The sequence below is a fragment of the Phycodurus eques genome, chromosome 4 (genome assembly GCF_024500275.1).
Source record: "Phycodurus eques isolate BA_2022a chromosome 4, UOR_Pequ_1.1, whole genome shotgun sequence".
Classification (NCBI taxonomy): Eukaryota; Metazoa; Chordata; class Actinopteri; order Syngnathiformes; family Syngnathidae; genus Phycodurus; species Phycodurus eques.
In genome coordinates this window covers 12,019,509-12,035,364 of record NC_084528.1, presented here as the reverse complement: position 1 = coordinate 12,035,364, position 15,856 = coordinate 12,019,509, and the positions used below count along the sequence as shown (strand labels likewise).

The window sequence follows — 15,856 nt, the reverse complement described above, 5'->3', positions numbered from 1 at the left end:
AATTAGCAATGAAAGTAGCTTGCAAAGGCAATATTTTTTTCTGGTAATGATTCAAATGTGACTGCTAAAATAAACAATGCATTTACCTCCAAGATACATGTTTGTTTATCTCTTAGAAGAATGACTGAAAGGTATTCTTATTGGAGAAATGCATTTTGAGTTCAAGGCTGAAAGGAGAGTTTTGAGGAGCCTCTGAGGCCTGCAGTAGGTGGCTTCTCCGTAAATAAGTAGATCTAGAAGATTAGGCTCTCTTATTATACGGGAGAAATAACACAGGGTTCGCTTGATTTCTATAACAGACCACGCATCATGACCCCACCTATAATCCTTAGGCTTCAATATTCATCATTATTTTTCACATTTAGACCCTGTATAACCTTTTGGAAATACAGCGAAACCTCTGTGCGAGCCCCAATTTGTACACATTTTTACTCATCATCATCATTTAATAAATACGCCTATAGAACTTAGTGGAGGGTTTATTATAAAGTATCACAAACTTCTATCCTCCCTTCAATACTGTGTATGTCTACTGTCTCATCAGGGGGGGGGGGGGGGGGGACATTAAAGTCAATAAACAACAATAAATTGGTAATGCTTTTAATATTATATAAAAATGTGTGTGCACAAATAAAGGTAAAAGATGCCACCCCATCTGCAGTTGAGTAAATAAAAGGTATGCCAGTATTGTGCGCTTATCTGTTATCTCACACACACACACACACACTCACACTATCACTAAGTTTGGCCAGCAAACAGCTTACCCTAACTAATCCCTCATTCAGTTATTTAAGTGAATAAAGCAAATAATGTTTCTGTAGGGCCCAATACATGTGTTGTACATCTGTTGTTGTGTGGACTCCCATATTTTATTATTATTTATTTATTTATTTATTGACATTCATGCTCTGATTTTTTTTTTTTTTTTTTTTTTAAAATCAAAAGTTACTCACCAGTTACTCTTGAGTAGTTTTTTTTTTACTGAGTACTTTCTTACTCTTAATCAAGTCAATATTTGGAGGACTACTTTTTACTTTTACTTGAGTCGTGTTACTGTAATGTAACAGTACTCTTACTTGAGTACAATGTTTGGCTACTCTACTCACCTCTCAGGGTCAGGCTTATAAAATGATCTCTCCGGTGACAATACGATAACAATCAAGTCAAACAGCTCCTCACATAGCTTTTGGTGATGGCTGTGGCGACAAACTCCTGAGAAACATTTCTCCACAAGAGCAGGGGCCAAAATCAACAATAATTTGCATTGTTTACTTGCACTGTGACAAGACGTCAAAGCTGCTGATGATAATGGCAATAATTAATGTATAATATTTTTTTTATTTGGGGAGGCTCGACTGCAATATGCATTCATCCAATATCACCTGTGGAAAAATCTGCTAAAAGTGGGACGTCCTACACATTATTAAACTTGTTGTCATTCTGACAATCTGTTGCTCTTCACAAAAGGGCTGTTGTGTTTTAAATGTTTTAATCCCAAGTTTGACTTCCTGCTGCTCTATAACAGTGTGTGATGTATTTCTGATTGATTTTTGATTGTGGGCACAGTGTTGCAATCTCCAGTTGAATGACCAGATAATCACAAATACTGTTAAATGAATCTGATGCATTGGCTGGTGTGTCTTGTGCCAGCGTTCCAAGGGATAGAGAAGGCACTTAGCATGAGCGCAATTCTATTATTCAAGCTAAGTTGGCTAAACAACCTACTGCACAGTGCAGACAATACTGATTCCCAGAGAAAATGATTGCAGGCAGCTCCTTAATGAATCACATTTAGTGGAGCTTCACTGTTTTGATTGGTTCTCTTACATTTCATAACATTTGTATACTATTACTGTTGCCCTTACTGGTTAATTGTTTCTCTTGCAGTGTCTGCATATGGGATGTGTAAATATTTGCATTGGCTACGCAATAACCTCAATGAATCAGCATTTATTCAGCGAAATGATTATTGCGAAATGATTATTGCACTATTATTGTTGTCTTGTTCTGGGAGGGGCTCACTAATCTTCATTGGTGTAACACATGATGGCAGCAGCTAAATGAACTTGGAAGTCTACAGAAACATGTTTCCTAAAGATTTTTTTTTAGAAATGCAATAAAACTGAACCAAAACTCATTGCCAAAAGAACTTCTTTAGGTGCATGAAGTTTTTAAACAGGTAAAGTAACTGACTTTAACTCTATAGACCATGGAAGAATAACCCCCTAAAACAAACAACAACTGAAAGAGGCTGCAGTGAAAGCTTGGAAAAGGATTACAAAAGAAGAATGCAAAAGATTGGTGATGTCAACAGATCACAGGATTGTCCATCTACTCCAATACTTTTGCTCATGTTTGACATCACCACAAACTAAACTGCAAAAATCACTCAAACTGCAAATACAGCAAAAGTATATTGCACAAGACACTGCAGGTTTAATAAAAACCACCCAGAGATGGAAGGACATGTTCATGAGTTGTGACAGAAGTCATGTGATAATGTTGAAATAATATTGCAGCTAAATAGTGGAATATTTATGACGCTTGTCAATGCATCAACCTCATAAACGCTGTGGTAATAAAGGAACGCATAGGGAAATGCACAGGCAACTATCACTCAATGATTTACACAAAAACGAACACACAAGGTCTTACACAGAAGGGTGCTAAGGGGTCTCAGTTTCAGAGATGAGATTTTTTTTCAAGATATAAAATGTACAAGTAGACAAACAAGAAAATATATCACCAAGTTTGTCGGCGCGTAACTGCAACTGTCACGAAAATGCTATGACATACAATAAATCAGCACTATCTGACTTCCTCTGTGACACAGGGTGTACATATGAGTCATACGTGTAAGAGAACATGTGTGTGCGTGTGTGTGTGTGTGTGCATGCGTGCGTGTCTGTGTGTGTTGTGCATAAATGGCCACAATGTCTATGTGCCAAGGCCCTCTGCTGAATGAAGCCAGCAAAAACATCAATAGATGCACTACCACCTCAAAAAAACAATGAGAAGAAAAAAAACACACTTCGCGGACTTCACAGTGAAGTCCTTCACAGTAAAGTCCGCGAACCCCATGGCAAAACATTAGCAGATGGCTACTACGAAAATCAACAAAGTGTTCTGATTACAAAATCCCAATTAAAGATATGTTGGCTTGTAAGTCTTAAAACTACACAGACACTGTTATAACAATTTACTCTTAACAAAGTAGACTGCAGAAGTCCACCAAGGCTGGACACCTGTGTCTTTTCGTTGGCGATAATGTATGCTGTCTTCCATGGTCCTGGGTTTTCACAATATTAGAGAATTTCTCTAGATCTCAACTAAAACATGCACAGTTTCTTTTTCTGCCTATATGATAAAGTTTTGTGGCTATTTAGCAGGTCGTTATTCTGATAAAATGACATTGGGAAATGTTCTGGTTTTTAGATTGTTTTTTTCTTCAGAAGAAAGATTTCAATGAGCTGAAGCACATCTAATTTTGTTGTGCATAACGAAGGCCTTTTTAGTCAATTCCTTTTCACAGAGGCGACAGACAGAAAGCAGCATGGATGGAAGATGACACCATTAGTCATTGTTTCCACTTGAATGTGCTCACTTTAATCACATTTCCAAATAAATCTATGCATGTCCACAGACCAGCATGAACAGCAGGAGTTGGACACATGAAACTGAGCAGCTGGTGACACTTACTCTCCATCCAATAAGATGACACACAAAAGGCCACTGATCAAAACTGAAAACATAGAAAACCATGTGGAAAATATGCATCCATCCATTTTCTGAGCCGCTTATCCTCACAAGAGTCGCGGGAGTGCTGGAGCCTATCCCAGCTATCATCAGGCAGGAGGCGGGGTACACCCGAACTGGTTGCCAGCCAATCGGAGGGTACACATAAACAAAGAACCATACGCACTCACATTCACACCTACGGGCAATTTAGAGACTTCAATTAACCTACCATGCATGTTTTTGGGATGTGGGAGGAACTATGTTGTGAAAAAAATAACAGTTTGGGTTCTAATTTACTAAGGCACATGTGTCAAACTCATGGCCCAGGGGCCAGATCCAGCCCGCCGCATCATTTTATGTGGCCCACAAAAGCAAATCATATGCGTCGACATCACGTCTCTTGCTAAAATACCAAAACTGCATATTGAGATATTGCAAGCATTTATTTTATTTATTATTATTTTTTTATTTCTTTAACCAATCCCCCTTTAAAAACAAATTGAAAAAAGTATTACCAAAAATTTATAAAATATTTTTTACTGACTGATTTCAAAACTAGTTATCTGTTAATTTGTTGTAACTATGCAATAATATTTGGGGTTCATACATATATATCCATAGTAAGGATGTTCAACACCACTTGTCTTCGGACTGATCCCAGTACAAATATTCACTCCTAAGTACTCACTGATACCAATACGACTAGTACTTTTGATATATAAAATTTCTATTCACTCAATGACAGATAATTGTGAACAAAGATATTTCTTTCTGACCCATATGATAATTCACCGATGTGGTCACGGTGTAGTGCCAACTACTGCCGAGTAGGACATTATGTCAGATTATTTTTTTTTGTCTTCAGTATCTATGACTGGTATCGGCAGCCTTCGAAAGTACACTCTACCTTGAAATGAGGCCCTATGCCGACACCTGGTATCGGTACTCGCCCATCCCTAGTTCAGTCATAACGGCCCTACGAGGTAAACCATACCTACGATGTGGCCCACCACAAAAATTAGTTTGACACCCCTGTACTAAGGGCTAATGTGCCTTTTTTGGCACATGTCAGATAGAGTATGTATAATCTGTTCAACAGAGCAAGCATTAAAATGGCGTTAAAAAAGTTAGTGTATAGCTTTTTATTATTTGTTTGGATATGTAACGAATATGAATGTCTTGTGCTCTTCTTGCTAACATTTTTATAATTTTTTTAATTTAAGTTTATCTTTGAACGACAAAAGAGTATTGGGCATGATATTTACTCGAAAAAAAGTGATACACTTCTAATTGATAATTGAAGAAACAACTAAAAAGGCAACTTGTTCTTTCTCTAACAGATGCAAACTTCGAGTGGGGCTTTTTTCCCTTATAATATTGTAACTTAATTCTTGTACAAATACTAACCAATTTTAGTCTTAAATGATACGTTTTTTATTATAATATTCAAACTAAACTAACTACTTGTAAAATTACAACTTTAGCCTCATAATATTTAGACTTTAGTATTATTTCCCCATTCAGTGTGCTGCTCTGTGTACTCATTTGCAGTATTGATATGAGAATAGTGGGTGAGTAAGAAAGGACTAGTTTGTTTTACAAAAACACACAAAACTACAGGTCGAGGCCCTGGACTCCATCAATTCCATCTTAGGCTTCCAGACAGTTCTGGTAGGCATGAATAAATCCTCAACAAAGCAACAGTAAGGCTTTGAACACAGGGTGCCACCCTAGTACAATTACAACAAATACAACTTTCTCCAGTAGTAGTTTAGTTTGTGATTTACACACGTATCATTGTTATTATTTACATCCCCTCTGAGCTGGCAACTTTCTTGTGACACCATGTTCCTTGGGGATCCTGACTTGACACTTTAGTGCATTCGTCATGATCCCCTCAATCAAGCATGACTGCACAATTGCTTTCTCTCTCCTAACTGAATTTTCAGCAATTGTAGGCTAACAAAGTGATTTCCCTGTGGGGAAGTCGTAGGGGGTGCAGTCTGTCTTATCCGTAGGATGAGATTTAAGCTTACATACTGTGATCTTTCATGTTTGATCCTTCATTTGAGGCACGATTTTCTCAACTTCCTCAGGTCACATTTTGTTTGAGACACACACACTCCAGTGTTTCTACTGTACTGTGCTGTTCACCATAGAAATGTTCAGTTTCAAAGTGTCAAAATATTTCAAGCGCATGCTATGAAATGAACTACACAGGATTCTCTTCATCATAAAGCATGTAAACAGAACACTTAACACAGGAAATTTGGACTGCTGAGCCTTTTTTTACCATCTGATCATTATACTGTATACCATCCGTCAATCCATTTTCTTTACCATTTATCCTAACTAGTGTAGCAGGTGAGCTGGAGCCTATTCAAGCTGACATTGGGTAAGAGACAGGGCACATATTACAGTAGAAAATCAATCATTCACACTCACATTCAGACCTATGGACAATTTAGTGTATATGATTAACCGCCCATACATGTTTGGAATTCAGTTAAAATACTGTCGCCAGTGAGAAGATTTGACTTCCCGGAGGATCCCTTTGTCACATGATAAAAAACAAAGATCTGTGTATCGCCGATCGATTTTTATTACTAAGAGTTCTGGGATGTCTGTAACAGCTAATTTAAAACTGAATTTGTTGAACTGAATCTGAAATGATCAAACTTAATGTCAAAATATAGCATTTGAATTTTCGTTGCGGATCAAAAAATTATTTTATTCACTTTCAAGTTTATTGGACTTCATTTAATACAAATTCAAATTATGTTTTTCAAATTCAATTCATGGTGGAACATATTTCAACCCATACAAAAGTGACTGTGGTGCAAACAATGAAACCAGTTTTGGGCGACACCAATGATTGCCAACCAGGGTGCGCTGGCACACTAGTGTGCTGTAAGAGGATTGTCATGGGAAATTATCCAATTTCACCTAATCTGAAAATTATTATTCATTAATTAGCCATTTATCTATATCCATCTATCTATGAGAGTGACATATAGTGACAGACAGAACAATTAAATGCTCTCCCATTAGAGGGCAGAAGGTACAATAAACCTGTGTGTGCTCCTGTTGCCATTCCAACACCAGAATAATGCATGGTTTGCTGTGCGTATATCAGCTTTGTGTTCAATTAGATTTCAGATTTCATACTGAGAAATAAATTGAGGAGATCATCATTATTTTACTCTTCATCGTTTTTGTGACATTTTTGTTTGGTGGTGTGTCGTGAGATTTTTCTACTGTAAAATGGGTGTCTAGGCAGGATAATGGTTGGGAAATGCAGGGCTACACTACTAAAAGCTAGCTTCGACAGCACACAGCTCCAGTCATGGGGAATACATGACCCTACCTGTCATGCCTGGAGGAGTTTTCAAGAATTTTCCATTGAAGTTTTGAATCACCACATCACACTTCTCTGTTGACTCCATCCTAGGAGATAGCAAGAGTAAAGTGATCTGATCACACCTCAGGAAAAAAAAAACAGTACATGTTAACATTTCACAACATAAAAATATAATAATAAGAAAAACATCAAATAGCTGCCTTAATATGATCTCTGATTGTTTATGAATTTATGAGAAACACGACTTGGGTCAGGTGGCTCTCCGTGTGTGTGTGCGTGTGCGCTTGTGTGTGCTTTTTTCTATGGGGTTTCCCCTGCTTTGTCCCCATTTAAAAGCTCCATTCAGTTTGAGTTGTTGTGTGTCATGTCCTCTTTGTCTGCCCCTATTCAGCTCTGCTCACCCAATCACAGCTCAATGACTAATTGCCTGCTTGGCAAGCAGAGCCAGTGCGTGAGTGTGTCACTGACAAAAATGGTGACAAGCAAGATTGTGTGTGTGTTTGTGTGTGTGTGTGTGTGCGTGTGTGTGTGTGTTAGTGTGTAATGAGTGAAGGTTTTCTTCTCTGTGTGTGGGTCCTGGGTTTCCTTCCCATAACCACTGACCCTGAACAGACCTGACTGCATGTTGATCACTGGCACACTCCACCGTGAAACTGAGATCACATGCCACCACATGCACGCACACACACACACACACACACACACACACACACACACACACACACACACACACACACAGGCAGTGTTTTTGCGCAGTTATATAATTTAAGCAAAAAATCCCTTCTTTCTAAATGGGGGGGGATTCTCACATTGACATCATATTAGGTTGTGTATTTTTGCATGTTTATCCTGATACGGTTAGTCTACACATAAACAGTAAAATATATTGAAAACCACTTCCCTCAATCTGCAGTAAAATGTCACCAATTGCATTTTGTAAAACTCTGTGTCCACAGGCCCACATTTGCTGTCTGTCAAATGTTTTTTAGCCAGTCAGAAGCCAGAAAAAAACAACAGAAACCACACAGGTCACATTCTGACACCTTGTTTCCTCTATGTTGCCAGAAATAAGATTTACAGTATATTTATGTGCAGAGGTGGGTAGTAACATGATACATGTACTCCGTTACATTTACTCAAGTAACATTTTCGATAAACTGTACTCGTTAAAGTACTTTAAATGCAGTGTACTTTTTACTTTTACTTGCGTATTTATGCGAAAAAGGATCAATACTTTTACTCCGTTACAATAATCGACATGGTGTTCGCTACTTTTATTTATCCATTCATGCATGTACGTATCTATTTTTAGACTCCATCTTGGACTTCCGCATAGGGCGCCCGTTGCGCCAATCAAATGTGAACACTCGTGTCATTTGACACCAATTCACCAATCAGACGACACAAGGCAGTCACATGACCGCGCACGTAGCCTTCGCGAGCCAATCAAAATGACTCATTTTTGGAGAAAAAAAAAAACAGCCACGCGAGTGTGTTTACAGACCAAGAAACAACAGCTTTGTCATGCAGCTCTTAAATTGTGACTGCCCTAACTCGGATATTTCAGCCCACTTCTAACTGGAGAAAACAACTTGCGGTAATTTGCCGATGTTTTTGCTGTTGATGTGGCAAAATTAGCACACGCACACACACGCACGCACACACACACACACACACACGCACACACACACAATCACTAAGTCCGTTCAGTAAACAGCTTCTTCATGAAGTCATTTAAGTGAATAAAGCAAATAATGTTTCTGTAGGGCCCAATGCATATGTTGTTGGTTTTTTGGCAGTTAAAATTTGAAATGGTGGCAGGTGTGTGTCGACTCCCATATATTATTCTTTTTAATTTGATGTTCATGCTCTGATATATAAAAAAAAATCTGAAGTTACTTAAATGACTCTTTACTTGAGTAGTTTTTCCATTGAGTACTTTCTTACTCAAGTAAATATTTGGATGACTACTTTTTACTTTTACTTGAGTAATATTATTCTAAAGTAACAGTACTCTTACTTGAGTACAATATTTGGCTACTTTACCCACCTCTGTTTATGTGTAGAGTAAATGTTCTATTGTTAAGTAAAGACCTACAATGTGCACGTTTGATGTTGTTTAAAGGTTATAAGCCACAGATAATGATAATGGAATTTCCATTTTTGAAGGAGTTTTTATAAAAGCTACATTTTCCTTGCCCTAAAATGCTCTCTGATTGTGGACAGCAACAACAACAATTGCATACAAGAACATGCATTTTAAAATGTTCGAATGGACATTGTCTTATCGCAAAAATTAATATGATTAATATTTGATCAATTAATTTTATATGTCTTTATTTCCAATGTGATACAAGTAATATATAATATATATAATATAATTTGTACCTGGCAAAGCCGACCCCTCTGCTTAGTCCACTGGCATCCCTCAGTATCCGAGTTGAAATGACATGACCGAATGGTTTCAGCATATTCTCCAGCTCCTGCTCATCCATGGACACAGGCAAGTTGGAGATGTACAGGTTGGTGGGGTCCTGTTCTTGTTGCTGTAAATACAGAGAGAGAAAAAAGTGTGCATAACAATTAATTTCACAGTAATGCAGAAAAGAGATTCCTTCTTATGCTCACAATCTTATACTAACATCTTTAATCCCTGATAAAAAGAATAATTTAAAATATAATATAAGAATGCCCTTGTGGAAATTAGACTCGTTTTCTTCTCTCTCTTCACTCATCACAAAACATTGACTATTTGAGTAATTTTATTTTAAGTCATTTTCAAATTTCATTCAACCCAAGTTAAAAGAATAAACATTGCACTGAAAAAGCAGCACATTGGCCTCATGCTTAAAAACCGCGAAGCAACAGTTAAAACTCCAACATTGAAGATTGTTTACCAAGTTGTATTTAAGTTCTCCTTGGGAATGACACCATTTCCTTTTAATGTGTTTCTCAGTAACTAGGCTGGTATACTTCAATTAGTTTTGTCCTATTTGGCAGCATGCACCAAAACTAATCCTTCATAGGTGTATTTATGTGTAAAAAGAAATACACATTTTGTAGACTCGGTAGCATACTGTACATTGCGATGGAGAAGCAACTCCTTTCAAAAGTATACAAATTAATCTCAAGTACTAATTAAATACACTTACCAATCGCAAAATGGGAAAAAAGACCTCTCAGTGTCTACTGACAATGAATACTGGGCGTAAATCTGCAGAAATACATTCTCAATGACAAAAAAAATATCCCAGCTATTTCGGGCGAGTACACCCTGAACTGGTCGCCAGCCAATGGCAGGGCACATATAAATAAACAACCATTCGCGCACACATTCACACCTACGGGCAATTTAGAGTCTAAAGAAGCTATCAACATTAACCAATGGCAAAATCTTGTCATAGAGTATATAACGCAAAAAAATCTCTTTGCTAAACTGAATAACCAAATGTATAACTAAGAAAAACTGGTCACCTTTCATTAAAATGGTGAAGTTTGAAGCTTGATTCTTGTCTGCCTGGGAAAGAATGTCATACATAAATGTAATGTTGCGGGTGGACGGGGCCGAGCCCACCCTTCCTCAATGTGCCGGCTCAGCAACTCCGTACACCAGTTGAGTAACATGTATGTGATATGGTGTTCATTCACTAATAACTTCCATAGACACACTGTAGGCTTTAATTGCATGTGCTGGACCACTAATAATAACAGAGGTTATATTAAGATAACTCACAAGCTCTTACAGCTGTTTAGACACTATAAAAAGCATTCCACCGCACCACTCATCAGTAGCACTGCCTTGCTCATTTCCCACATCCTGTCCTGTCCTGCCCTTTTCTGTCCTCTCTCGTTTTGTACTCTTGGTTAGTTATTGCATGTACTCACCGGGTGTCCCCTCCTCTCCCATCCACAAATAAGAACACGATTTGACTGTTGTTATGTTACTTGTGGTCAAATATCTAGACTGGATAACTATTGTTCTGCTGTGGTTTGCACCCCTATTCCCCTTGTCTGTTCTGTCCCTCTGTCTATCCCCTAAAAACATTTTCTGTGAAATATTTAATCTCTTTGTCCAGCACTATACATCAAGTGTCAGTTATTTTAACCACAGAGGGAATCTGTGCCGTTCGCTTTACGTGTGAAACCATGTACAGTACATCAGAAGAAATGCATAAAAGGCATCACATCAAACAGACACTTACAGCTATCGAGTCAGCGTTGAGAGCATTGCTGATGAGTTTAAAGACATATGGCCCTTCTGAAACTTCTCCAAAATTAAAGCGAGCCTCTGTAATAATCAACCTTTCATCTTCTGAATTTGTTGTTTTTTTGGGTTTTTTTTCACTGAGAAAACATATGCAGCTTGCAGTTGCAGAGAAGGACACAACAACCTCCCCAACTCCACCCGCTCCAGATGTTGCTTATAATGCATGCCTACTCCACTGCCTGCCTGCGGGATAAGAACTTAAGTGATCTGGAGCACCCGTGTGTGATTGAACTGCTTGACTTTGCTGAAAGTTACAGTCAACTTTGTGCAACAACGTCTCTCTCTCTCTCTCTCTCTCTCTCTTTCTGTAGCTTGTCATTTGACTCACCTTTCTCTTCCCCGTGTCTTTTTGCCTCCATCCTATGCACTCTTACTCTTTCCCTGCAACATCTGTCATGAGTTGGCAACGAATCAGCTCCGAAACCCACTTGCCAGCCAGTTATCCTGCATTTTCAACCTCATCAAACCTCATGGCTCCATTGCTGCCACAGTGCGCTTAATTACTGTATTTCATGACAGTCATACAAATCATGTTTGAATCCCAGCTCCGGCCTTCCTGTGTGGAGTTTGCATGTTGTCCCATGCCTGCATGGGTTTTTTCTGGGTGGGCTTCCGTCCACATTACAAAAAAAAATGCATATCCATCGGTGTGAATGTGAGTATGAATGGTTGTCTATGTATGCCCTGCAAATAACTGGCGACCAGTCCCAAGTGTATCCTGCCTCTTGGCCAAAGTCGGCTGGGTTAGGCTCCAGCTCACCAAGTACCCTAATGAAGACAAGTGCTACATAGAGTGAATGGATGGGTTAGCAGTTCGGCCTTGGTGGAGGTCTGACTTCTACATAGTACTTATGCACTGAACAAAGACAAGCCTTGTTCATTGAGGTAGGAATGTGGATCCCTTGATTTGAGTGTAATTAACAGTAAACCACCAGAATAGGAAAAGTGCAGTGCAATGCCATATGAAGTCCCCATGCATCCTTGAATGCTGAATGAGCAATCACTGTGGTCCAAAATATTTGGCACATAGATTAAGTTAAATAAACATCTGAGTTTTTGTTAAACTGGGAAAATTTTGCCGTTGTTGTTTCACCTTTCACGATATAAATCTTTAATATCAATGTCCGATGGGTTTCCCAGATGAGGCTCATTAAAGGAAATTCCACATTATTGAGAGTTTTATTCATAATGGAGACAAAAAGGGCGTTTCTGCTGACGAGACATTTCAAGAGAATTATGGTACTGTTAAAACAAAATGTGTGTGATTCATAGAGCAAACAGTTTTATTCAAATAATGATGAATTACAGTTCAAAGTATTCCAGTTACAGTCAAGAAAATGCATAGTCATCAGAGAGCAGCTGTTAAAAAGCCGCTGATGGGGCAAAAGCAAGTATTTGAAACTGCTAGTGTCTTTGAAGTCTCGAGACCCTCTTGATACATGTTTCTCCAATGCCTTGCAGTACTGCGTTAAGCTGTATATTGGTCACCAATAACCAATTTCAAATGAAGAAATGTTGGCTAGAGCCTCAGAAATACATAAAGACTCATTTTTAACTGTTTTTCTCTTTTTCTAATTTGGATGGTTCAGATGCAGAGAGTTACAGTAGGGATTGTTGGTGGTTGGCCACCAGCTCCCACCAAGGCTATGATCTAGTAAGAATAGAATAATGGGCAGTGAGATGATTGGCCACCCTAGAGTGCCTGACAGTGCCAAAATGACCTCTGCAATATATGCGGAGCTGATGAAGATACCGTTTAGGCTTTAGCTCCTATGGTATTCATGGTTTTGCCACCATCATCCTCTGACCTCAACCCTGTTGAGAACATGTGGACCATCTTTATAAGGAAGATCTATGAGGGTGGTTGGCAGTGTACCGCTAAGCAGAAGCTTTGGAAGGCAATTTGTGCATTCTCAAATGAGATATCGGCAGAAACTATCACTGGGTTGACAATTAAGGTTTATGGTTGTTCAGGTGTTTTTGAATACAAACATGTTTGTATTTGACAAAAAATATCAGCAAAGATATTTTCTGTCAAAATAGCATTACATGAGTCAAAAAAACCAATATTCCTGTAATGACAGAAATACAGCTTTTTAAAAACCGTTGTGCATAACATTTTGGAACACTGTATTTTGATTTGACTTGCAAAATCTAATTATTATTTTATTCTTATCATGCAATTATTAATCATGTTGGTTAGTTATAGTTATTATTTTATATATTGTAATTCTAATTAATTATAAGCTAGTATCAAACAATGATCAAACAATTGTATTCATTGTAAATTGCATTGACTTTGATTAAGGTAAATAACAAAACAGAATATGCTTAATAATTTGGAACACATCCTTTGGTCTCATACAGTATTTGTTCGATTCAATTTGTGCCTGGCAGATTTAACAGTTGTCCCGAAATTTTACAACTCTAAATTATGGTATGGCATATTTTCTCGACATTAAAGCTGTGTCATCATTACAGCATCTCTACAGTAACCCCTTACTTTGGAAATGAAGCATCAAAGCCACCCATTAACCCGAACACAAACAAAGAGAAAATAGATGTGAAGCACTTAGTGAAAACAGAGACAGGCTTTTAAATAACTAGCTCGACATTTCCATAAGGATAAAGTCTGAAATCAGACGTTTTATTACCTTTAAAATTATAGCTCACACATCTCTTAATGCTGTTGCAAAATGACTTTTCTTCCCTCTACTTTGCCCTCCTGCATACCACCTCGTCCTCATCCTTAAATGTCTTCATTCTTCCCTGTCAAAAGTTCACACTCCCAATTTCCCAGTCTTGTAATGTAAGTAGAATTTGTACGTATTTGTACTTTACTTTACTTTACATACTTCAGATCTTTTGATAGGCTACCTATTTGTTATTGGACAGACAGTATTAGAGCTGTACAGTCCTATTGCTGCAGTATATATACTTTTTTGGTCATATTACCTGATGTATTTATGCGCGAACTGTTGTTATTTTTCAACACACCTTTACTATGTAGTGGTTATCTGCTTGTTTACCAGAGAGGTCTTGGGCAAATGTATTGTTTTGTGTCGTACTATTTGCTTTAGCTGTGTGAAAACTTGTCACAGTTATTCTCAGGTAGCTAGCAGATTTACTGATTTGTTAGTATTGCTTGTAATACATAATGTATGTGAAAACATGTTTTGCTGCATAATATACAGGATGCAAAAACACTTTTCTAGGAATTATTGGTGGATGTTCTGTATGTGGTGAAGAGGAAATAAAAAATCTTTACATTCATCTTTAATCGGACATTCTGACCTGCAGTGTTTCTGAATCCACAATCAGCCAGCGTATGGGCGTATTCAGGGACTGTTTCTGATCAGTCAGGGGTGCACAATCGATGGGTGGTGCAGAGGGTGCATTCACTTCCAACTGCTATTTTGAAAATAAATCAAAATCTCGGCCAGCACCCAAAATACTTTGTCTTCCTCCTCCACCTCTTTGTCAGATTAAACCCTAATCTCCTGTAATCGTATAGCCTTGCTGTCCAAAATGCTTTCTGAATACATGATTAATAATTAAAAGAGCAAACTCCCTCCTGTCTCACTCTTGTTCCTCCTGCCTCCTTTTCACCTTGCATGTTTCCTGTTTTCCCCTTATTTTTCCACCATCCTCATCCTTGTAACATTTGCGTGTACCCTTCACTGACACTTTGTTCTTTCTCCATATTTCTCCATCCTCCTCTTTCTCCAGCCGACATCTAAACTTTCATAATGATTGTCTGGGTGTCGAAACGCTTTTTAACGGCTTAATCAATACTTAATGAACATAGCATAAATATTTTATGAACCCTAAACCCTGATGTCCCCAGGGTTTCATTAGTCAAGGAGATGTACACTTTTCTCCATCTTTACGATGGCTGGAGGCTCAGGGAAATCAACACTGGGTACTGATTACCTCATCTTTGAGTCTCTGGTCAGTTCATATTACGGCATTGTACTGCAGACGTCAAGCTATCTATCTATTCTAACCTGAAAGGTAATTGAAGAAAATGGTCTTTGGGGAATGTGATTTGGGATACACTATGTCAAGGGTGTATGACTGAAGCACCATTCAAATATCACAGCGTTCTGGGTGAGATGCTGAAACTTCCACAAAAATATATAGGAAAATACAGCTGAAGCTTTTGCTATTGGATCCCAATGCATTATTCACAAACACTTCGCAAATCATAATGGGGCATGATGTCAACATGTCTCGCATGTCTTCACAGGCGTCTTTTACACCACAGAAGAGTAAAAGAAAAAGACCATCGACCCAGAACTGGACACGCGACAAGGGAATGGGATTTTCAGCCCATGATTGTTGACAGAAGAACTGAATGTAAGTGGAATGTGAACTTCATTTGATCTTTAAGATCCTCGCCTTGTGCCAGAACCGCTCATGCAATTAAGGAAGGCTGCACCAAGCTCGCTATGTCTCAAATCACTCACTTTGTTAGTTATTCAGTACAC

At 38.2% G+C, this 15,856-nt stretch overlaps 1 protein-coding gene across 1 annotated transcript in view; it reads right to left on the bottom strand.

The window, feature by feature from the left end:
- LOC133402017 (RNA-binding motif, single-stranded-interacting protein 3-like) overlaps positions 1-15,856 on the bottom strand; it is a 148,016-nt gene that overhangs the window by 39,026 nt on the left and 93,134 nt on the right. Inside the window, exons 5-6 of the mRNA XM_061675568.1 lie at positions 9,488-9,645; positions 7,106-7,185 (exon numbers count right to left, since the gene is read on the bottom strand). Coding sequence (XP_061531552.1) covers positions 7,106-7,185; positions 9,488-9,645 — 238 coding nt within the window. The remainder of the gene's footprint in view (positions 1-7,105; positions 7,186-9,487; positions 9,646-15,856) is intronic.